General features: G+C 40.2%; 1 protein-coding gene across 4 annotated transcripts in view; it reads right to left on the minus strand.

Moving 5' to 3' along the window:
• Window positions 1-4750: 4750 nt before the first annotated feature.
• The window catches only part of SEMA6A (semaphorin 6A), a 122558-nt gene continuing 103965 nt past the window's right edge, over window positions 4751-23343 (minus strand). For all 4 annotated transcript variants that reach the window (XM_066181356.1, XM_066181354.1, XM_066181355.1 and 1 more), the window contains one exon: window positions 4751-9519. In XM_066181356.1, the coding sequence (XP_066037453.1) occupies window positions 8330-9519 (1190 nt within the window). In that variant the 3' untranslated portion in view covers window positions 4751-8329. The remainder of the gene's footprint in view (window positions 9520-23343) is intronic.

Genomic DNA, 23343 nt, shown 5'->3' on the forward strand with positions numbered 1-23343 from the left:
GGAAGTGCACCTAATGCTACATCACTATTAGCATCCATGAGAGTAGGACAACTAATGAAATAGCATGCAGCCAGGTAAATTCAGACAGTTACCTCTTGTTTGAATAAACAGCTGACTTGTCCCAGTCAGGAATTCTACATTTCTGGGGACACACTGCTTGCACATAGGGAGGAGCAAAGTGCTTGTCTCAGATGGGTGGATTATTAGCCTTTAATTAAGGAAGATCAGACACATGTCCAGATCTCTGAATAGCTTTGGATAGCTTTGTGGGCTGTTGGTATCTGCTTTAATCCCATAAGTTTATGTTGTGTAGTGTAGGCTCCACACAGATGAGAAAATACACTGGGTCAGCCATGATCACTATCTGAAATCTGAAATTTGGCTCTGAGCATTTTCAGTCATTTGTTTTTTCCTTTTTGTGAAACCAGAGTGCTACAGATGAAAAGACTTGGTTTCTATCAACATTTTTCTTTTCTGTTTAGAGAAGAGATTTGATTATCAAAGAGGAAAATGTCCTTCAGATTGTGGGTTGCTGTGGTACAGGCCTATTCTGTTCTTGTGCTACCATCAAAAAGTAAAATTGGCCAGCAATACCATACACCACACCAAGAAAAGGAAAAAGAGGGTCAGAAGAAACACACACTAGTGCACACAAGTCCTTGAACTTACACAAAGAGATATCATGTTACAATTTGCAGTGTTTCCTAGGAAACCATTTTAGTGTAAAAGGGACTCTTTGTCTCCCGCTCTTTGTAAAATTGTTTGAACCACCATATCTCGTAAAATGTTGCTTCACAGACAATTTATGCAGCATTTTAAAAAAGCTCGATATGAAGTTTGCTGCACCATCAGAAGTAATATTTCTATCAGCAGTCTGAATATTTTAGATTGTATTTGTTGAGAATTGATAAGATTATGTAATAATTTCCAGAAGTCAGAGGAGCAAAATATTCTAGTTGTCTTTTTCTTTTTCTTATTTTTTCTGACATGGAGTGCCTTTCTGTAGCAGCAAGGCTGTGTAGATACATTAACAAAAAAAAAAAAAAAACACCACCAAAACAAACAAACAAACAAGAAGAAAACTCCCCCAAAAGGCAGAAATTGCTTTAGGAAGCTGTTATCAGCACGTTTTTACTGGCATGTTCGCTGAAGCCCAAGTGCATTCTGGTTGCTTTTCCTGCGAACACCGAAGAGGCCCGGACAGGATTTACGCAGCCCCACTTCCTGCTCGCCGCTGAGGGCTGCTGTGTGGCGGTGACCGAGTGAGACACCTGCTGGCTCGGATCCAGCAATATCACAGGGAGCAGGCTGGAACAAAGGGCTCATCTGCCCTGATTTACCTGTGCTTGTCACTCCTGCAGGCCCTGCAAGGTGCTTCCCCAAAACAGGGCAGCGTCTCAGCTGATGCTGGGGTGTTTGCTGTGTAGGAGGGGCGGCCTGGAGGGTGCAACCATCCCAATCCCGCTCTGCATGAAGGGTGAAAGCCCTGAATACTCACAGGGCTTGTAGGCCAGAGAAAGGGGTGGGTTTCCACAGAGGTCTTTGCCAGTTATCTTCTGTTATTTATCATCTTCCTTTAAATCCAGCACTTGACATCTGCTATTTTATTTTTAGGGGGATAAATGTGAGGGCTCACAGGGCCTCCGTGGCTGCCAGCAGGCTGCTCTGTGCTTCCCCAGCACTTTGCTTAAACAGCTGACCTAATGAGTTTTGTTCTCTCCTGTAGTGCCTGTCATTTACAGTAGCTATAATTTCTTGTCATAGCTACTGTTTTCCTCCCCCACCTCCCTGTGATATTGCAGGATTCATCTATAAGGCTGATGTGCTCTGACTGCAGCATGCTAGATTTGTCTTCGTCTTAATATATTATTTATGATGCTATTATTCCTTGCAGTGGGCTGCCTGCCATGCTCTGCATACAGTTGCTGGTCTTCCAAATGCATCATGGCCAGCAAAGGAAAACACTGATCTAATTGAATTAACAGTGGTTCTGTTAGCCTTAATAGAGTTTGTCATGAAACACTAAGCAGATGTGACAATGATCTTGGTTAGTCATATTTTTGTCCCTACTCCTAGACCCGGTTACTGTTAGTCAGATCAGTGGCGAGGATAATTCTCCTTTGCTGATCAGTAATTTTGCTTACCCAGACATGTGGCAATCACTTTGGACTGATGGCTGAAATAAGCCAGGGACTTGAATAGCAGAAAGTCTTATATTCGGACAATAAACTTGGCTAATTAAAACAAGATGCAGATGGTACTGCCACCTAGCAATTTTCACCTCACTTACTCTGACTCCAATTATAGCCTTTCTCTACTGACTTACACTGTTTAAATTACAGTCAGGGGATATATGACTATTTACCTGTTTCTATTTATACAAAGATGTCTAACACGTCATTGTTCTGCACAAGGCATGTGAAGACGGACTTACTACTTATTCTGAGAAGCATATCCACTTTTTAAAAGAAAGGGAAAAAAGTAATAAAAAGGCTACTTAGAGACTCATTAACAGACACATGCATCAGCAGGAAGCATAGGAATATTACACACACAATGTGTCTCCAACACTTACTCATTGGAGCAGGTGCCATACTTCTGGGAAATTAACTTTAATTGGATAAGTAGGAAACTGGCCGTAACTAAGCAAGTCCAAGTCACTTTCTTAGCTTATTATTTTCTTTAGACACTCTGAAATGTTTGATGTTGATCCTTTGTGTGACTTTCACTGCTCAGATTAAAATATGTTTACAAGGAAAGGGTAAGACAATCAGTTATCAAGAATGGGTTAGGTTTGCTTGATCCTGCCTCAGTGCAGTGGGGTGGATAAGACCACCACTTGAGGTCCTCCACTTTGCTTTAAACAAACTTTATAAACAAGCTTTAAGGAGCAAAAATCTATGCCTAATCCAGTGTGAGAACAGCCTGCTAATTCTGTGGCAGAGGAATTATTGGAATTGCATCCCTGAAATTAGTCTGGCCATCATCTGGACCATGTGTTACTGTTAGTGCTGATGCATTACTGTTACGGCACTTTATTCTGGCAACCCTTCCCTTGAACCAGCTGTGTGCATGGCCTTCCTGCTGGCAGCAAAGTGCACTGAACTGCACATGCTTGACCTGATTGCCTCATCTTTTTTCACATGGGGAGTTTTCAGGTGCAAAATATTCCCTGATGTAGAAGCTACAGTGGGGCAGGACTTGCAGTTATCTTTGAAACTATACTCTCATGTAGTTTGAAATGTATGTCTGTTGGAGGGAGAGGGGAAGAACTGGGCAGTGGAGCAGGATTTATTTACAGAGACCTATTGTTTCGAGTTGTTCAGCTGGGTTCCATTTTGTGTAAAAATATGTATGCAAATTAATGCTGTTTGGAAGGGAACTTCCATGCATCTTCAATGACACGTTAAATGAGGTCAGTGTGAGTACCATTAATACGATGAATAAGATGACACTAACTTGAGTGAAGTGCTCAAAGCGCCCTTGCTTTCTCTTGGCTTTCTTGTTTGTCCTTTTCAGCCCCAGGGAGCTTCTGCAGTGTGGCACCAGCAGCCCCTGTAGGGACAGATCTCATGATTCAAATAGACAGTGAGTAGCTCAGTGGCCTCCTCCCTGTCAAAAGCTACCACAATGTCACTGCTTCTTCTGGATGGAGAGCTGTGTGTTCTCCAGTGGAGGAACCATTCCATGGCAGAGTGCTTCTGAGGGTGCCTGCCCTCTGCATGGCTGGCCAGGACCCCACCGGGCCAATGTGCTTCCTTCAGTTCCTCTCCTGACCCTTCCTGCCCAGCAGAATGTAAGGCAGGTCTCTGTCACAGGATCTGTAGATGCCATCTTGAAGTGCACCTTTGAGGAAGTGTTGCAATGGAATAGTGCTTTAAGGGGCTAAGTACAAACCTTCCCCTTGGTGGCAGGTTTTGGATGCAGGAGCAGAGCAGTTACAGACCCCAAATGGCTTGTGCATCAGGGCACTTTCTTGCCCTCTCTCCTTCATGCCTATGTTTTAAATGGACTTTCACTGGCAAGAGATGGAGGAGCTGTGCAAAATGAGACACCCAGCACCACTACTGGGCATAACTGGGCCCTTTTCTCCAAGTTTGTCATTGCTTATGGAGAAACATTTATATTAATTTTAAAATGGAGGTATATTAATCTTTGAATAGTTTCTCTAGATACTGCTTAAAACAAAGCATTTCAAACAACTATAGACAAAGGAATTTCACAAAGGATTGGCTGCAGGACTGAAAACAACTCTGGGTCCCTAAGCACCTGGAGAGCTTTTGCTTTCCCATCTGCTGCAGCTCTGGGAGCATGAAGGTCAAATGCAGCAGAGAGTGGAGCACTGTGTAACCATGCAGTGCCCTCAGTCCCCAGGCTGGAGAGTCCCTCAGCATCACTTGGGGCATGCCCCAGTCCTGGCAGACATCCTTCCTGTGTGCACACCACACATCTGCATGCCAGTGTGCCCAGCTTGAAGGGAGCCTGCACTGAGAAAAAAACAGGCAAGTATGTGGGAAAGGCACTGAAAAATGATGTCTGCAATGCTCTGCATTTGCGTGTCACATCTATGGCACATGTCATGAAGGCAATATGTCCTGAATAGAGTGTACTGGCAGAGCAGAAAGCCCAAATATGATCTGAACAACGGTAAATTACTGGATTAGATCACTTGAATTTATGGGGTCACATTTCACAATGCCTACTCCTTTCACAAAAGAAGTCCACTAAGCCTCTAAGTAAGGGACATAACTAATGTTTATTTGTACCGGAGTTAATGGCTATGCATAAGTGATCCCATTTTCACAAAATCAAAGTGAAGAACTCAGGTATGTTTTAATGACTCTCAAGATTAGGAAGTCATCACTTTTACACTCGTTTGCTATTATCTCTTCACTACTATTTTCTTGCAGAGTAAGTCTCAGACAACATCCTCTAAATCAGACCTGTGCAACACAACAGATTTATGCCTGCTGAAAGAAAATACAGGGTATTCTGTTATTAATATGCAAAATCTGGAGATGAAGGCACATCTGTATGATGATCTATTTTGGTGGACCACATGTTCTTAAATCCCAGACTTGCTCTTTTAAACTATTAAGTCTGTCATAAATACTTGATGATGAACAAGATTATAAAAGCAAAATGCAAAATATGAATAGAGGGAGAGCAAAAGTGATTTAATTTTCAATTATTTACCAGCATCTTACACTAAAGTCCATCTTCTATAAGAGGCAAAAAATACCAAATTTCTTCCTCATTGTAATAGATCAGCATTGCATTTGTATTTTTTAAAGGAAAAGGATAAATTGCCAAGAAACAAGAGAACCAGGTAACAAAAAACAAGGTAGAACAGTCTGGTTTTATTACCATATGTAATCAAGAACTTTTATTTCCCATCTCTCCTCCTTTTTCTTTTCCTTTCCTGCCTTTTTTTTTCTTTTACAACCGACATTAAGTTGTGAATCATATATTAGGGGGATATGGAAATGAAGGGAAACTGGTGACATCACAATACTTTACAACCTTACAAATGAGAGTCTGAATTTGTTGCATCTACCAATGTATAGCAAGGGTGGAAAGCAAAGGCACACATAGGTTCATGAACCCCTCGAAACAGAGGGTGGAAGAGAACAGAGGCTGGGAAAAGATGAAAACATAAGACCCACCAAATACAAAATAAACATTTCAAGGTCAAACCCAGTAACTGCGGTGTATGTTGTGAAGACAGATCGCTGCACAAGTTGTTGCTATGATTATCCATTTCTGTGTTTTGGGAGAACGTTTTGCAGGATATTATCAAGGGAACTCTGCTTCAGGAGCTTGGTTGGAGCATGGTAAAAAGGTGTTGAGTTGGTTCTTTTTTAAAAAAATTACCTTGCTACCTACTGTTTTCAAAGGGTTTTCAGTTTGTTTTTATTAAAACAACAACGTTGCTTTGGATACAGATCTATCTACTCCAGTCTGCATAGTTCACTACAGGTGAACAGAATTGTTTTATAAAAGAAGCCATGATGAAATGAAAGAACATGCAAGCACCCTTGTTACACACTTTGGTGTAGACCATCCAGACCTTATATACCATGTACAAGCTAGTGGATTTAAAAAGTGGATTTAAAATCTGTCTTTTCAATCATTCAGAAAGAAAACCAAACCCCTGAAAAACAAATGGAAGTATAAAATTTTAAAAAACAAATTGAAACAGAAACAACCACCTTACTCAAACATACTGTTCAGTAGATATATATATATATAAATATATATATATAAATATATATATATAAATATATATATATAAATATATATATATAAAGCTTAGAAGCGATCCCCATCATTTTTCTACAGTATGTTGACACAGTTATTGTAACAGATTAAAAACACAGCTACGTTTTTGCATAAACTGAAAGACTGGAAAGGAACTTACACACCTGCGCGCACACACACACGCACACACCTGTGCACGCGCACACTCCCACACTAGCTGCATGCACAGTCACACAAAAGAAACAAAGGAAAAAAAAACCCCACATTTTTCCCCAAAGAAGTATATGCAGCATCCTTCTGGAACAGCAGGTAGCTACAGCAGGAGCCTGCCTGCCTGTCCTAGCTCCATGCACCCTGCATGCTGCAGGATGTGTGGCTGGGCTTTCTGCAGGGCTTGGTCCTCTCACCAGTGCTGTCCCCAGCCAGGGGATGTACCAGCTCCATTAACAAGGGTGTTAGTCATTTTCCTGCTGCCAGTGAAAATGATCTCCACGATCTCCTTGCTGACATGCTGTAAAGGGGGAGCGGGAGGTGGGGGAAGGCAGAACCCCCAGCATGGTGCCTTGGAAGCATTCACCACCTGTGGGTGGTTTTGAGAGAGGACTTGGCACAGCTAGATAGTCAAATTTGGAGGGTATGGTGCTACCCTAATTTTTTTAGGGATGTGGGGTTATGAAAATAACCACCACATTCTTATTTCAATATCTTTACTCCAATTTCTGAAGGGACTTGGAGGAGGAAGGATCAATAAATATTTGCATTACTCAAAGGGGAAAAAGAAAAAGGTTTTACATACTACAGCTCACAAATATACACAACTGAGGGTGTAAGGCACAAATTTACATGTGGAAGAAAACAGGCTATTCACAGATATATTCCCACGAAAAACCCGTGTGATAAGACCATAATTTATGCATGGTAACAGCCGGCATATTAGCTAGTTCACACTGTTTGAGGATTTTGTTTGCTGTCTCACATGCAAGGTGAAATGAGATGGCACATCACAAGCTGGTGCCTTCACAGAAAGTATTAGCTACTGACAAAGCCATGTTGATAGCAATGGTACACAGATGTGCAGCTTTTAAGTTTCTCTTGCAGCTGCTTTAGGAGTTATGAACTTGCGGTATTTGTTGCCGTCTTAGGTCAGAGGCCCAGCCAGCTAATTAGCTGAGAGACTTAAATAGATATCCCCTTTTTTTTTTTCAGCTAACCAGGCAGTCCAGGCACAAAGTTCAGAAATCCAGCTCCAACTTATCTAACTCAGTGAATTTCTTGGAAAAATAAAAGAGTTCTAATTACTCCAGTTAATGGGTTTCACGTTAAATAGGTATAACTTTCAAGGTACTTGTCTGAAAAGCTGCTCATGGGATGAAAATGCAGGACAGTTCCTTAGGAAAAACAAAAGTTGAACAATAAATAAAAGGAGTTATTTGGGTTAAGAGTCACATGTTATTCATTAAAAGAGAAGGGTAGCAGAAATCTATGACATAGTTTGCCCAAGCCGGCATTTAACTGCTATGACCAAATGGCTGTAACACTGAAGGGCATCATTTCACAGCACCTGCTAGTGGTAAACTTCTGCCATTGTTAAGTCAGAGTTAGCTTTATCAATTGATTTTTTTCTTCTTTTTCCTTCCATTTAATTTTTTTTTTAATTTTTTTTTTTTTTTTTTTACATTTGTGTGTTTTTTAGGTTTGTTTTGCTTTTTAGAGCACTCTTTCCCAGTTCAGGAATGCGCTGTGCAGTTAGGGGCAAGGGGGTGAAATGTCACAGTCATTTTCACCTGTGTGCTTTTGGCTCAATGTTGTTGATGGAGGGTTAGTCTTTTGCGTTAAGAACTGGCAGGTTGTGGGGGTGAATCCTGCAATTGCAAACCTTCAACCATGGTCGTATGGCTCAGGTTTAAAAAAATATTCCACTTTTCCCAGAGAGCAGAAATCCAGCACATCTTCAGCTTGCAACAACCATCTTCTCAGAGGAGCGAGTCATAACAGTGGCAGAACACTGGCTTTCAAGGGCAAGTTCTGCTTAATTGCCATCCTCCTCCTGCTCCCCCTCCCCCTCTGATTATGTACATGTATCGTTGGGCTTCATGGACGTGGAAAGCGGAGCAAAAGAAGGTTTGGGAGGTACGTCTGGCTTTAGCGAGGGCGTGCGTTTCAAGCCTGACCTCGTCAATGAGTTGTAGGCAGTGAGGCTTGGCTGTCGGGATACAGTCACAGCCTGTGCCTGAGCAGCATGGACCTGTATGGAGTCCACTCGCTGCGGGGCCGGTGGCGGGTTGTCACCCCGGCTGAAGCTCTGATTGTGGGACAGGTGGGACGAGTTGGAGGAGTTAGTGTTGTTTCTTTTGAGGGTTGATGCCTGATGACTTCTCGTGAGTGAGTTTGTGGGGTAGCTTCTCTTGTAGTCCACGTTGTAAGCAGAGGAGTGCATCTCCATCCGCTTGCCCAGCCCGCTCTGGGACAGTGAGGCTCCCGGGGGCCCCAGGGATGCCTCCCGCTGGGGGACTTTTGGTGGCATGCTGTCAAGATTTTCCACCAGGTTAACTCCATGGCTGGGGCTTTTGCTACTGAGGTGGTCCTTGATAGTTTTGTACTCAAGGGTGGCGTTCTGGTCCTCCACAGACATCTGAGCCCCATCACTCATTTTTGACTGGTCAACATACTCGTGCTGGTAGCCTTGCTGGGCTATGGGCAGGACCACAACACTTGGGATGTGGCTGGGAGAAGCTCTGAGCGGCAGGTCAGTTGGGATCACTGGTGAGGCCATCGAGGGGATATCTTTTGTGCAGGCATTGATGAGGTTCTGGTTTCTCTCCCATTCCCTACTGCCTCGGCTGGGCTTTCTCTTCTGTTGCAGGGTTGGGGTGGACTCAGGGGTTGGCAGGGCAGCCAGGTCCAGATGGTGCTGGTCAGCTTTGATTAGCATCTTGGCAGTGCTGCCTGGGGTAGCCAGCTTGCCATTGTGCATCAGAGGTGTGAGGATAGCTTCAGGCTTTGGTTCCTTGGACTGAGCATCCCCAAAGAGACCACTGAGTTTGGAAACACTGCTCATGGAGCCACGGCGGGAGTGGGTGAGCTCCTTCTCCTTCCTCTGCACAGTAGCCATGTCTCTGCGGCGGTGGTCACAGATGCAGTACACTACGATTCCTGAAAAGACGGCCCCCATGACAAAAGCAAGAATAACAGCAATGGCCAACAGGGTGACTGGCACCAGCTGATTGTGATCTTTCAGGTAACTCTCGCGAATCACTCCTGCAATAGACAGCATACAGAGGTTAAACAAACTCAGGACAAAGAAGGAGCAGGGAGGTGGGAGAGGCTACTTGTCATTAACTACTTTATTCAAAGGCATGCCCCTAGGACTTTGCTTTGTGTTTTGCAGGGTGATTTTGTTTATCGGCTTGCTCAAATTTGGAGACATACTCTACCTGCCAGCTATCCATGTGCAGCTTTCAACTTTCACTACAGCTTTCAGATCTGGAGCTGAAGACTGCTAAGTTCAGGAGGGAAAAGGAATTTACTTGCAAGACAAGTACAATTGTTTTGAAATCCTGGTCCTGGGCAATTCACACTGACTTCAGCAGATCTATTAGCTCTCCTCCTCTGACATACTGCTCATTCCTCACCTTCCTCTTTCTGATCTCTCCTTGGCCATTATCATCTTATTTTTACTATAGTAAGTCATTCACATTCAAAAGCCTTTAAAAGGAGGAGAGGAGAGAGAATTGTGGTGACTACCAGAGAAGTGTGTCCGACATTGTATAAGGCTTCTTACTCTGCTCTTCATTGTTATCTTTGTCATGTGTTTTACAAGTCAGTGTCACATGCCTGAGCTTCAGAAGGATGCTTGACTAACTATGGAAGACAGAGCACAGTGTCGAAATTTATTTAGCCTGCTAGCTGACTGTTCTTGTTATTTTAATTTTAAAAGCTCTCTCTTTGCTGAACACATGAATAGGTTGACCTCTGTGCTGAAGCCTATGCTTTCTGTTCTAAAAGACCTGACCTAGTGCCTCATCCTGTAGTCTGAGGTGACTGTCAAATCCTACTTGGCCATCCAACCAGCTGCTGTCTGGGGAGGCATTTTTGGCAGAGTGCATCTCCTCCATCTGAAGTCCCTAATGCAGCACTAATGAATACAATGAATTTCCAAAGAAAGTTTTTTATTTCTGGTATGGGCACCAAGCCAGCAGCACTAATGAAACACAAACAAAAAGACTGTAATTTGGTGGATTTTTTCCATTTTTGGTTTTGTTCATACTGTTTACAAAGAGCAGCCACAGTTTGATTGTTACTGAAGGAACATCTCTCCCACCTCTTCTTCCAGAGAAGGCCCAAGTACCAGGGGATGAAAACTTCCACATACTCAAAGGAAATGTAATAGTTGTCGTTTTACAGGAGAGACAGCAAGACAGAATTATACAACTCCAAGGCTCTCCTGAGACTTTATGAAGATACAAAACTTTCACATCGTTAATCAACTTCTAAAATAAGGTCTTTCCATGTTTTTGGCACAGAAGGTAGTTACAATCCAGAATTAGAACCAAAATGGTCATCAGCAAATTATGTCAAAAGAATATTAAAAAGTTGCCACTATTTCACAGAAGCCTTTGAAAAGTATTCTGGCTAGATCTAGTATTGTTCCCATTTTTCTGTCCCAAGTTAATTGCAGCATTTAGGTGGACAAGGGATATTTGCATACAAGAGATGAACTTTATATTTAAAAGCAAAACAGCTCTTGAAATCATAAGCACCTGCATGTAACACCACAGCTGGGTGCCACAGAAATTATTGTGCTGTGACAATACAAAGGATTATGATTTCACAAGGAGAATAAATATCAAGAGCAGATGATCACTTAAGAAAACAAAATCTGGGATTCGTATAAATGTCCTAATAGTAAAATATAAGGACAGGAAAGTAAAACTCAGAAAATATATAATTAGAAATGATCTTTAAATTAAGTGTTTTTGAGAGAGCCCTATTTTAAAGCCCAGAAGCTTCTTCAGAAGCAGATTCTTCTATTCTTTGTCATCAGCACTTAATAAGCAGCAGTAAAACCTAGTTCTCAAGTTTAAATTCACATACAAAATTGCTGTAGGTCAAAGCAGTCTAGTGGTTACAGCACAGTCAGCAGGAATTATATTTCACTGCAAAGGTGTTGGTCATCTGCTGATATTTACATGCTAGACTCTTCAGCATTTTGTGGCCAAATTTATTTACACTTGTAAAGCTGTTTGCAGGGATTAACCAGAGAATCAGATACAGAGTCTTAAATGGAAGGGAGAAATGGTAATGAAGTTAAGAAAAGCTTCACCTTAAAAAGTCTAATTTAATGGATTTCTGTACACAAACTTCTCGGGCATGTCTCTTTGAGCACTTATCCAATATGTTTTGCGTGGAAGAAACTCAAAATCCCTGCTCAGTGCCTACCTAAGGTTGTGAGCACCTACAGTCAAAGCTAGCATGGATTTGTGACAGGAAAGTCATATTTTACTAACTTAATATTCTTCATTGAAAGGATGGTCAGTCATTGAAACAAGCTGTCAATGGAAGTGGTAAATTTATCATCTCTGAAAGTGTTCAAAAAGCATGTTAATGTGCCCCCTAGAGACATGGTTTAGAAGAGATCATGGTGGTGCTGGGTTAAAGGTTAAACTAGATGATCTAGAGGTCTTCTCCAATGTAAATTGTTCTGTGATGCTATCATTCTAATATTCTTTTATGTATAAACTGGGAGCAAGAGGATGGAGTGCAGCCCTGTCGGAAAGGAAATGGCATTTTTTGTTGATGGTAAGCTCAGTATGACTCAACCATATGCCATGGTGGAAAAAATGGGCCCACCATATAAAAAATTTTGGAATGTGTCTAGAGGAGTACAACAAAAATGGTGAAAAGACTACAGGGCATCAGTGATGAGAAGTGGCTTAAAATACTTCATTAGTTCAGCTTAGAGGAGACCTTATTGCTGTCTAAAGCTTCCTCATGGCTGGGAGCGGAGGGGAAAGTGTTGCTCCATCTCTCAGGTATCTGGTGATAGGATGCAAGGGGAATACCTTAAAACTCATATCCATGCCTGAAGTTTCTTACTGGCTGAGGGAAACTTCAAGCTCTGCACTCTCAGTCTTCCGCTTTAGGCTGAGTCCTATTCTGCAAGTGATAGCCTTAAGCACAAATCTGCATCACTGCATAAAATAGCAATATAAAATCTTCAGCTTTAGGTTACCAGTGGATATCAAGACATTAGCACCAACCTTACAAAATTACTACAGACTGCGTGATCCTTTGTGTTCATGAAAGAGGTAGCTGAAATGTTGTGCACACTGCAGGTGTTTTATATGCAGAAATTTATGACTGTCTTAAAACATCCTGATTCCAGCTATTTCCTCTTGAACTCAAACCTTCCTGATGTTTGTTATGTTTTCTACACTAAAGGATATTTAACATTAATAGCTTTGCTCTAGGCAGGCCGATCTTCTCTGGAAAAAAAATCGGTTTAATTATATAGTTTATTTTTTATCAGGGGTCACTTCCATGTGTTATTAGTCATGCAAACAATCCTACTAACTTGGGCAAAATTTGACCCTGCATCAATGTCCATGGAATAGATAAAACTAAGTAATAAAAAAGTAGGAGAAATGCTCAGTATCCTACTGTTATGACCACAGGAAGGGGGGATGGGGGTGGGGGTTGGTCTGTAATTTAACACAATATAGGCTAATAATTGCAGTTGTTGTCCATCAGCATGTCAAACCTTAACATCAGCAGTCACTGCCTGTACAGTGTGGGTTGACTAAGGAAGTGTGGATCCTAACCATGTCAAGTTTGAGGCTATGTCACTTTACAGATTGCATTCTGTGTCCTTTTACTTATCCTGCAATACTTAAAGGACAGCACAGTCCACATGGCAAGTCCAGCATCCTTCAGTTGTACTCATTGTTCAAGGAATTAAAATGAATGAAGAAAATAATCAGAAGAATGTAGGGTCTACATTTTTGAAAGACAAGTAAAGTATTTGGACTCCCAACTTTGAGGAAATACCTGCTATTAAAAAATCTTACAGCTGTTTATTATCTGACGTACTTTTAAGACATTGTGTGCTGGAAAACTGACTGGGCTGGTTGTATAGGAAAAAATGGGGATACCTATATCAGACATAAAATATGTCTGATATAGGTATCCCCATATTATTTATATCTTTTTTAATAATAACAATTTTATTCTATATTAAATAGTTTTGAAGTGTTATGTCTAGCACTTTCCTGTTTGTACTATATCATTTGCAAAAATGAAAAGACATTGCTTATTTCATTTTATGTGGTCTGAATCCATACCCCTGACTATTTTCTCCAGTGTATTAGAGAATTATGAGACCTATCACTTTGGATAACAACAAACTGCTCTTTTGAGAGGGGTAGTTTTGACAGAATTATCTATATTAACATTGTACTCCAGAGATGTGTGGTAGTAAAAATAAAAGTAAACCTGAAAATGTTACAAAGAAATAGATGACATCAAATATTTGCATCCTCAAGGATCAGATCTTACATGTTGTGTCACTAATGCCCCAAACATGCTGACATTCATTGGTCAGGGTACTACTCACTTCCTACGTGTGATGCAATATTATTTCTGGCTACTAGAAGAGCCAGTCTAGTCACCTGATATTCTCCCTTTTTCCATGGCTATTTTGATTCCCATAGACAACCTGATCCTTCTGCCTCTATTAGCTGTCTGTAATTTCATCCCATGTCCTTTTGTCTGCATCTCCTAACATTGCCATTCATTTTCTCAGTCAGTATACTCTGCACTGAAACAGTCTGGAACATGCAAAATCACCTCTTCTTACTCATCTAATAGGAGAGAAGACCTGACATGGTATTGTGTTATTCTGCTATGCATAATTAATTCCTTCTTCCAGCAGAGCTTCTAGGTAAAGTACACAGTTTGGGCTGGCTGGTTGGTTAAGACGACATTTAGAAAAATATTTTCAGACCTTCAAAGTAAACAACTCTGAAATGAGCTGGGACATGTATAAGTCCCATGAGCAGAGCATTCATCTAGCTAAAGGTACGTGGGAAATAGGCAAGGAGATATTACATTTTATGTCAATAATACATACATTATTGTTATGGAAGATGGGAAAAGCAGACTTGTGGAATGTCTCTGGGTATAAATAATACAGAAAAGACCAGAGGTTATGCAAATATAAAGATCTCCTGTATGCTAGATTATCATAAGCAGGAAAGTGAGGCTCCTTCTTTTCACCAATTAACAAAAGTATTCAAGGTTTTGGACAGTACATATGCTTAAAAAAACTAAATTAAAAAGCAAGATGTGCAGATTGCTGAAAAGATTACTGTATGAAAATTCTGATGAAGCTATTCTGGAGATGCTCTGCTCCTTCTAATTCCAGCAGGAAAGAAATTCCAAGGGCAGAAATGTAATTAAAATGAAATAATCACACAGGGATTAAGTTCGTCATTCTAAAGAATACATGGCATGAACATTACTGAATAAGAATAATGAATATCAAAACAAAAAACTTAATTAAAGGAAGATAGATAAGGAAAGACATGGAGACTGAACTATTTGCTCCTTTTTCCTGCTACTATTTTCAACAAAATTCCCCACTCTGATCTGTAGTAAGAAATGTAAGTTAGGGAATAAGTGTTGACCATGATAGAGAAAAGAGGTAAACCTACTTAGATAATAGACATTTTTAAACTCTGTTAAGGAATTTGTCCCCAACAGCTTAAGGAGATCGCCAAAGCGATTTGTAGACATTGTATGTGCCTTGGACAACACTGGAGGAAGTACAAGCATAAAGAGCTCTGGAAAAGGACAAATATATTACATGCCTTTGAGAATAGCCAAAGGGAGGACCTAACACAGACCTGCCAGTGCAATCTTTCAAATGGAGATGACATTAGAATAAGTAATAAAACAATCGATTTTATGAGCACCCAAAGAATAAAGTAATTAAAAAGGAAAAAAGAAAAGGCAAAGAAAATTTACCCATGGTAAATTACATTAAACCAGACAAACTTCCTTGCTTGGCAGGATAAATGGCTTACTTTTTGTGGGGAAGGAGTAAGTATGATAGCCTTTGACTTCTCTAAAGCCTTTGACTTATCTTCTCAGAAGTAAATGAAAGTGAGCTAAAACCTGCTTAAAAGCTGCAGCTGAAAAGTGCTGATCAAAGGTCTCCCTGGAAGAAGATCTGAAGTAAGGTGACTGTCTCAGGAGAACAGCAATTAACAGGCATCTACAGAAAGGAGACCTCAACTCTGGGGGCCCAGCAAAAGCTCTCTATCCTTTTAGAACGTACAGCATAAAAAAAAACCATGATGAAGCCTAAATTTCCTTGTCTCACCTGTGATCCCTGTGTGACACAAATGGCAGGTCATCAAGAAAAGCCTCACAGTCACATTCCTTTCAGTCTAAGTTCTGGTGAATGCTTTGCAGTGAGTACAAACTGAAATTCCAGCTTATAACCCTCACAACTGATCGATGAATGAAAACAAACAGCAAATTACTTCCCAGATTGAATAGCTTGATGAGAGGCTGTTTTAGTGATACAAGAGTTTGGATGCTGCTGTCTTCCACAGCCAGGCTGAAGTTGGTAAGGGTAACTCATAGGACAGATAGTGATACCTGGTCTGCCACTACAAGTTTCCATGTGTAAATAACAGCTACCTGTCCTGAAAAATAACACCTTTCAGTCTGAACACTGCAGTTTGCTGCAGCGTGGAGACAAAGAAATGGTTTATGGCTGGCAGAGGTGGGCAATGAGTAGACCACATGCCACGTGCACCACGACTGATCTGTGATCAGATCCACAGAAAACTGTCATTGTCTGTCTTTCCAAAGTTGCCTGCAGCAGTTGGTAAAGTGATAATTCAAACTGGCGACACACGTGAAACTTAAAACACCGAAGTGGGAAATGAAACATGATGTTTTGGAAGGGAAGTAAGGGAATATTTATTGCCAGACCACACATTAAGAGCAATTAAGTTAAATGTTAAATGTGTTAAATGTCACCTCTCTAGCTAATTGGGAATAAGCCCATGTCCATCTCCAACAGCTACAAAATCACTTGAGACTTTCCACTGAACAAGTCATTGTTCCAGAAAGGCACAATGATTTCTTTACTGTTGTTATTTAAGGGGAAAACTCAGCAGTTTATTTCATTCTTCAGTGCAAGCTTCTCTGTAGGATGTATATCTCCCTCACCTTAGTCTTGCAAGAAACACTGATAAAAAACTCATTATGAATGGAGATTTCTATGGGCTTCAGAGTATCTTTTAAAAATACCACTGAATAGGTTTTCAACATGTGTTTTCAGGTGTTAGAAATGTGTTTACATGTAGTCTCATGTTGCTAAAAGACTATTTCACATGGGAAAATCCCTGAGGGTATTAACAGGCTTTCTTCATATTTTTTAACTAGCAATAATGATTTTAAAAAACCTCGCAGAAACCAGCCAAATTAAAAAATCCCCAGCCAAATTTAGACCAAACTCTGAGATTTCAGTGACAGAAAAACAGAGGAATGACCAAAGTCTGCCATGTACTTCTGAGTTCTTATCTCATGTTTTCCTGAAGGAAGAATTTAAAGATTTGATATAAACCAACCACATTATTATCCCAATGACTTGGTGTTTGCCACTTTAATGGAATAGCTTTGTTGAAAACAGTAAGAGAGCTTTTTCTTCATCTGTGTTCTCGCTGCCAGGACTCATTGTGCTGACTCAGTGTAATACTACCCAGTATCCATTTTTCTGGACTCCTGGTGTCACTAGCTAGAAAGAAACCCAGCCCAAACATACATAGTTAAAGCTGTTGGAAAATGCCTTCCCCCACCTTCCCTCTCAGTAAAGCTGTATAGTTGACTTGTAAAGGTCTGCAACTCTTACGTTTTGCATGGCTGTGTTGAGAAAAGCAATGCATCTTCTCTCATACTCAACCCTAGGGCTCTCAAAGCCAGTTGCCTGAACTAGTAATGTGAGGTATCCAGCAAAGAAAAAGTGGGTGTATGAAGTTGGAAAGAGAACGAATTTGTTAAAGAAGAAATCTTTAGTTACAAGAAGCCTGGGGATCATTGGAGGTATGAGAAGAAATCATGCTTCAGAACAATAAAAGCAAAATCAATAAATAATGTGACTGAAGTAACCTGCAACAAAGCTTTGAAAACTACCTAAGCAATCTGATCAGCTCTAGTGGCCTCTGTTAGGGTTTTCTGGCCCCTTACCAGATCTATTTCAGAAACAATCCCCCCCGGACAGGTTTATCAACTGATCTTTAACAGTGGTTTAATTTCTCCTTTCAGCTGGTTTGTCATTATATCATTTCTCTCCACTTTCCATGAATGACTGCCAACATGACTCTCTGATGGTAATAAGAAAAAAGATGGTAACTTACAAAAGGAGGGGAAATCAACATGTCCATATGATATAACCTGTGACTCTTGAAGCAACATTTTAAGAATGGATTTCAATTATCTGGTTTTAGTTTGATTATGAGCCTGCAATCCAACTTTTCTGCATGCTACAGTGGCCATACAAAACTCACACTGCAGCCTTGTGAATTCACACTTGTGAATTTTGAAATAAGGGATTATTATAGATGGAAATCATAAAACTTTAACCAGAAAATTCATGCTCAGACAATTTCCACCCCCAGTGGAGTGAAGGGGAGACAAGACCTTAAAAACACTGGAATAGCAAGCTCTTACAGCTTTTTAAATTGTGTTACTTCTAAGCAGTCTCTGTGTAAATGAACCAGTTTATCAAGTTTGCAGGTATGGGAGAAAGTTTGCTTGACACAACCTCCTGCATATATAATATAATGAAAGTCCTTACAGTCCTCAAGCCAGCCCAATTTTGTTTGTCCCAGAGGCTAAGCTCAGGGCCAGCTCTTGTACTAGAAAGCATTTGGCAACCTTTCTCCCACTGGCAGGTGGTATGCAGTGGCTGATCAATTTGAACTTTCCTGATTTCAGTACTTTCCTTCACCTCTCACCCTTTCCCAGTGAGCAATGATAATTTTAGATGCCTCTGCATGATGGGGAATAAGCAGACATATTAGGTCACTTTAATGAAAGCCCATAAAATACAGGCATTCACAGTAGTTAAAAAAAAAAAAAAAAAGATGTACAAAATCCAAATGCCAAGGAAAATTCATTCTTTTAACTTGTTTCAGCAGACAAACTTTATGCTGCTTTGCGTCTTAAAACACAAGTTTCCTTTAAAGTCTGCAGCATTTCCTCTAATGACATTAAAAAAGCTCAATGCACATTCTGGGACCTTTCTAGTATGCCTGAGATAAACTTAAACATATACAGCTGCTCTTTTTTAGCTTACTTCAGGGGATCTTTCACAGCTGGGTTTAATAGATTTACATATGTTTGGCCAAATATGCATGATTTCAGGGCTCCAGAGAAGTTGTTGTAGCCTGCAAAGTGAATCTCTCATCTTCACAGTTCCCATTTCACTGCATGGAGCTCCTCTGATGGCACAGAACAAGTGTTGGGTGTTTCTGGTTTCTTTTGTTTGTTTGCTTGGGGTTTTTTTCATGTGGTTTTTTTTTTTTCTTTTTCCTGATTGCGGGCATTATGTATTCTGAGCAGCCCAGTGCCTTTCTGGAAGAAGTTTTATGAATAGTGTCAAGGAAAAAGAAGCTGTCACTGAGAAATTCTTTGGCTTTTCCTCTCCTTTTGTACATCCTGTTTTGAACTAGAGCCTTTCTGCACAACAGGAAAAAGTGAAGTTTGCAGAATGTCAACATAAGCTGCTCTGCTTGGCAGGCTGAATCTCAAAGCAGCCTCATGGTAGGATTTGGGTTAAATTTTAAACACCACATGTAATCTAAAAGCAAAAACTGTTTCCTCATCAACTCTGGTCTTTTTTAAAGGTACAAAAATGTAAATGCTAATTTTGAGCTAATAGTGCAACTGAACACATCACAGCTGAACTAACAAAGGAATCATCTATTAAACATTCAAAGACAAATAGTAAGACTGTACCCAATATTTCCTATTTCCCAAGGCTCCTGGAAATTATAACCAAATTGTCAAACAACTATGTGCCTGAGCCAACAATGTTTATTCATGCACATAGACTGTATTTCTTAGGGACAGTCCTTCTGCTCACAACTGGGCTGCTGGTGCATGCTAGGAACATGGTTGGATCCCTTGTTAGCTCTGCCTTTATACAGAGAAAGGATGAAACCTCTTTTGTCATTAAAATGCCATCACTGTATAATGCGGGGCAGAAAGCAAACACTGTGGATTAGCTCTTCATTTCTCCTACACTCATGAACACTGCAGGTATAGTCAAAAGGCCTGGACTTAAGAACTAAACCATGCCCCTGCCAGGGTTACTGAGAAGACTGCTTCTTCCAGAAAGATTTTCAGGGCTGCTGATGAAAATAGTAAATGCAAAAATACTAATGCAAAAAAATATTATCATGTCTGATATTAGATTTACCATTTCCCTTTGTATTGCAGTACCATTGCCTCACCCACCTTTGAACACATTAAGTGACTGAGGGATTGTGATGAGTTTGAAACACAGGCTTTTACACTCAGCAAGACCAATTTTACTGCTAGTTCTTCTTCAATATCTCACGACTCTTCAAGTATAAATATCAGAACCTTTCTTTCCTCTGTTACATTAATTCACATCCATAGTACATCCAGTAAAGCAAACATAGTTACTCCAGCCATATCCTGAAGGTAAAAGACAGCATTTCCCTTATGGACTTTGTGCCCAGATGCTGCTATGGTCTCACTTAATTTTCTATTGCCAGTGGTACCTTCTTACATGCATTTTTCTGTCTTATAATTCTCTCCTTTTTTTTCAAACCTAATTCTTTTTAGCACTTCCCTACCTTGCAGAGGCTGTGTGTACATTTATACCTTGTTGCCATAACTTCATTAATATTTCCTGTGCAAATTTTTAAAATTCTCAGTAATTACTATGGCCAGTCTGCTTCCCTGGATGAGGGGAACCTGTAGCTTCATCTCAGAGGACATATGCTGGCAAGTAGGTACCTGCCCTAGCTGCAGCAAAGCTGTCCTCAGTCCAGCAGTAAAATAACCAGAGTAGTGTGGGCAACCAGGTGTTCTCTTCAACATACCTTCAAATCTCATGAAGACACCCTCTCGATTGTCCAGCAGCAGGTCAGGAAGACATGCCTGTCTGCTTTACCAAACATCTCACAAGCAGCAGTGTTGCTGCAAATAACAGCTTCCCCAGCCTTGCAATCAGTTCTGCTACTGGGTAAAATTTCACTTTTCTGGATTTACTGTAGTCACTTGTCCAGTTCCTGCTCATGCCCTTGCTTTAACGCAGGATTTTCCAGTGCTGCAGGAAAACCAGGGAGCTTACATAGCTAGTTAGTCAACATGAAGGTAGCTCCTGCAGTAAGGAACATGACTAGCTTTTTCACATTTTTAGACTACCTCTCAAGACGTTTACTGATCTGCAGATACACAAACTTCCATATAAAAGGTTAAAGGCTAATTTATTTTCCTACCATTGAAACCTTATCAATTTTTATCACAATCTCTTTCCACTCAGTGACATATAACACAATGTAGGTAAGATCTAATCTTTCAGGGAAGCACTGCTGATGTTAGCAAGTTGTCTTGCCATGAGCAAGTAGAGATAAACTGTATTGTCTTTCCAGGTCTTGATGCTGGGTATATGGAAGTAGCTGCTGATTTGATATTAGTGATTTAGTTCAATGAGTGTGAACACTGATATATGAAAAAAACCCTGTGTACACAAAAGCAATTGGTCTTACTGGATGACTGCCTCAGAACATTGCCCGTTGCTGGTCATATTTAGACAAAAAAACATATAAAGTGCTGCAAAACTGTAAGGCTTCTTTAAGACACTGAGTGGAGACTCCTGTTTTGTAGAAATAAAGCTGAATGCTATCTGCAAAAAAAGAGCAGTGCTCTTTATGTTCCTTGTTATGAGCCATGATTACACAAACCTCTGCACAGGCTGTGCTGAATGCAGGAGGTTCAGTGTGGACAGCAGGCAGAAGAAGGGACAAAGGAAACTACTGCACTGTGACCTCCTTTGAGAGGATCTGACTGGGACTCATTCAGCAATGAACACACATGGAGAATTGCATCTTTTCTGCACCACTTGATACGGCCACTTCTGTGAGCATCCTTAAAAACCAGTGGTACCCAGTGTCTGCCCAACACTGTGGTTTCTGTTGCACTCACCCTGCTTGCTTGCAAACAGGAACTCAGTATTTATTTAAGAATAAAAATTTACTGATTCAAAGAGTAAGAAAACATGTAGAATGTACGTGCTTCTTAAAAGACTTTTTGAATTATTTTAATGAGGGCTTTTGTCGTGTTTCTGCACATGCTTAAATTCCCTGTCTGTGCAGTAATGTTTGTGTTCAGCAACTGCAGATCTTTCAGGCTCTTCAAAAACCCCTCTGCTTCTTTCTACAGGGACATGATGGTGTATACCAGTAGCTTTGTAGAACTCCAAAAATGTGCCTGCTTTTCCCCTAATGTCCTTTTTTTAATATAACAGCTGGTCTTTTATTTTCTAACACAATTATGAATAAGATGGGATGGAACATGAACAAGATGGCATATTATTGACGACATGCAGCTGGTGTTATTTTCCAATGAAAAAATCCTTGATGGGTATATGAAAGAACTGTCTAGTTTATGCCCAGTTGTGCCAATGCTATTGTTACCCATTCAGCTGAGATTTTATTTCACAGAAGATAAGCAATCTTTGGTTGCTGATAGAAGAACAACAGTTTAATATCCTGGCCAACACAAAGTTGGTGATGAATACGTTGTTAGCCATTTCCAAATGTTTACTGTATTGTTTAGCTGTGCCAGAAATTCTTCTTAATGCTTCCTGAGCAACTACTCTATAAACTGCCCTAAGCCCTTCTAATGTCAATGGAGGTGTTAAAATCTACTTGAGCAGGGACCTTGACTTATTCTGCTCTGCTGGGGCAGGGAGAGCTATCAGACTATCAGCAGGTGGTTTAAGAACACCAGTGTTCAACGTACACAGAGTTGTTTGTGTATTTAGTTGCCTAACCGTGTTAAGTCTCTTCCGGGCATGAGGGACTGAGATTTTTAAAAAAATACAGCTTTGTCAGCAAAACTGTTTTTCTTTTCCCTCACAGGGATGTTAGGATGCATATTTTTGATACAATGGTAAATTTGCACTATCTGCTTCAAAAGTTCTCAAAAAATGCCCTTAAGAGACATTTTTTTAACACAAGAATAACAACATATCCGTTCCCTATCCTCTCTCTCAGCCACTGGCACAAACTTAGAATACATGAATAAAGTCTAGCAAAAGTAGTAGCAATGGTAACTGGATAGCAGAGACTACAGTGCCTCACTAAATGACTATTACAGGATTTGAAAAAACACCTGCCTAAACACCCAACTAAATGAAGGAAATTCAGAGGAACTGCTGCTTTCCAAATACAATGACATTTGTTATCTGTATTTAATGTTCAATAAAACTGAGATTGCAAAACCTAAATTATGCCCTCTCCAGGTTTTTCATTTTTTAATTAACTACATGCTGTTGATCAGTAAGCACCAGCCCATGCTGACACAAAGAATTAAGTGTGCCTTTTTTACAGTCAAAGAAAACAAACAAAAATGGAAAAGTTATTTGGGATCCTTCCTATATAATTAAAGAGGTGCTGATAACCATTAACTAAAAATAAATGCATATGAGAAAAATGTAGGTGGTGTTTTTTACGGGGCAGGTAATTAGACAGTTGATGGTTTACAGACCATACTAAAAGTGCTCTGAACCAGGACTGTCATTGTTTAGATCACTGTAAAATTACTACATCACATCTGAACTATTAATTAATACAGTCATTGAAACTAGGCACATCCTATATGAGAAAAATTAATTATTCAAATAATAAATGTTAAATAACTTAAACAGCATTTTGACATTTTAATTGTACACTGGCATTAACAAAACTAAAAGGTGCTTTAAATGTCTTTCAGCTACTAGATCTTCTACTATTAAATCCCTTTGAATTTCAA

The sequence above is a fragment of the Chamaea fasciata genome, unplaced genomic scaffold, assembly GCF_029207755.1.
Source record: "Chamaea fasciata isolate MVZ Bird 193981 ecotype frontalis unplaced genomic scaffold, bChaFas1.0.hap1 SCAF_4, whole genome shotgun sequence".
NCBI lineage: Eukaryota > Metazoa > Chordata > Aves > Passeriformes > Sylviidae > Chamaea > Chamaea fasciata.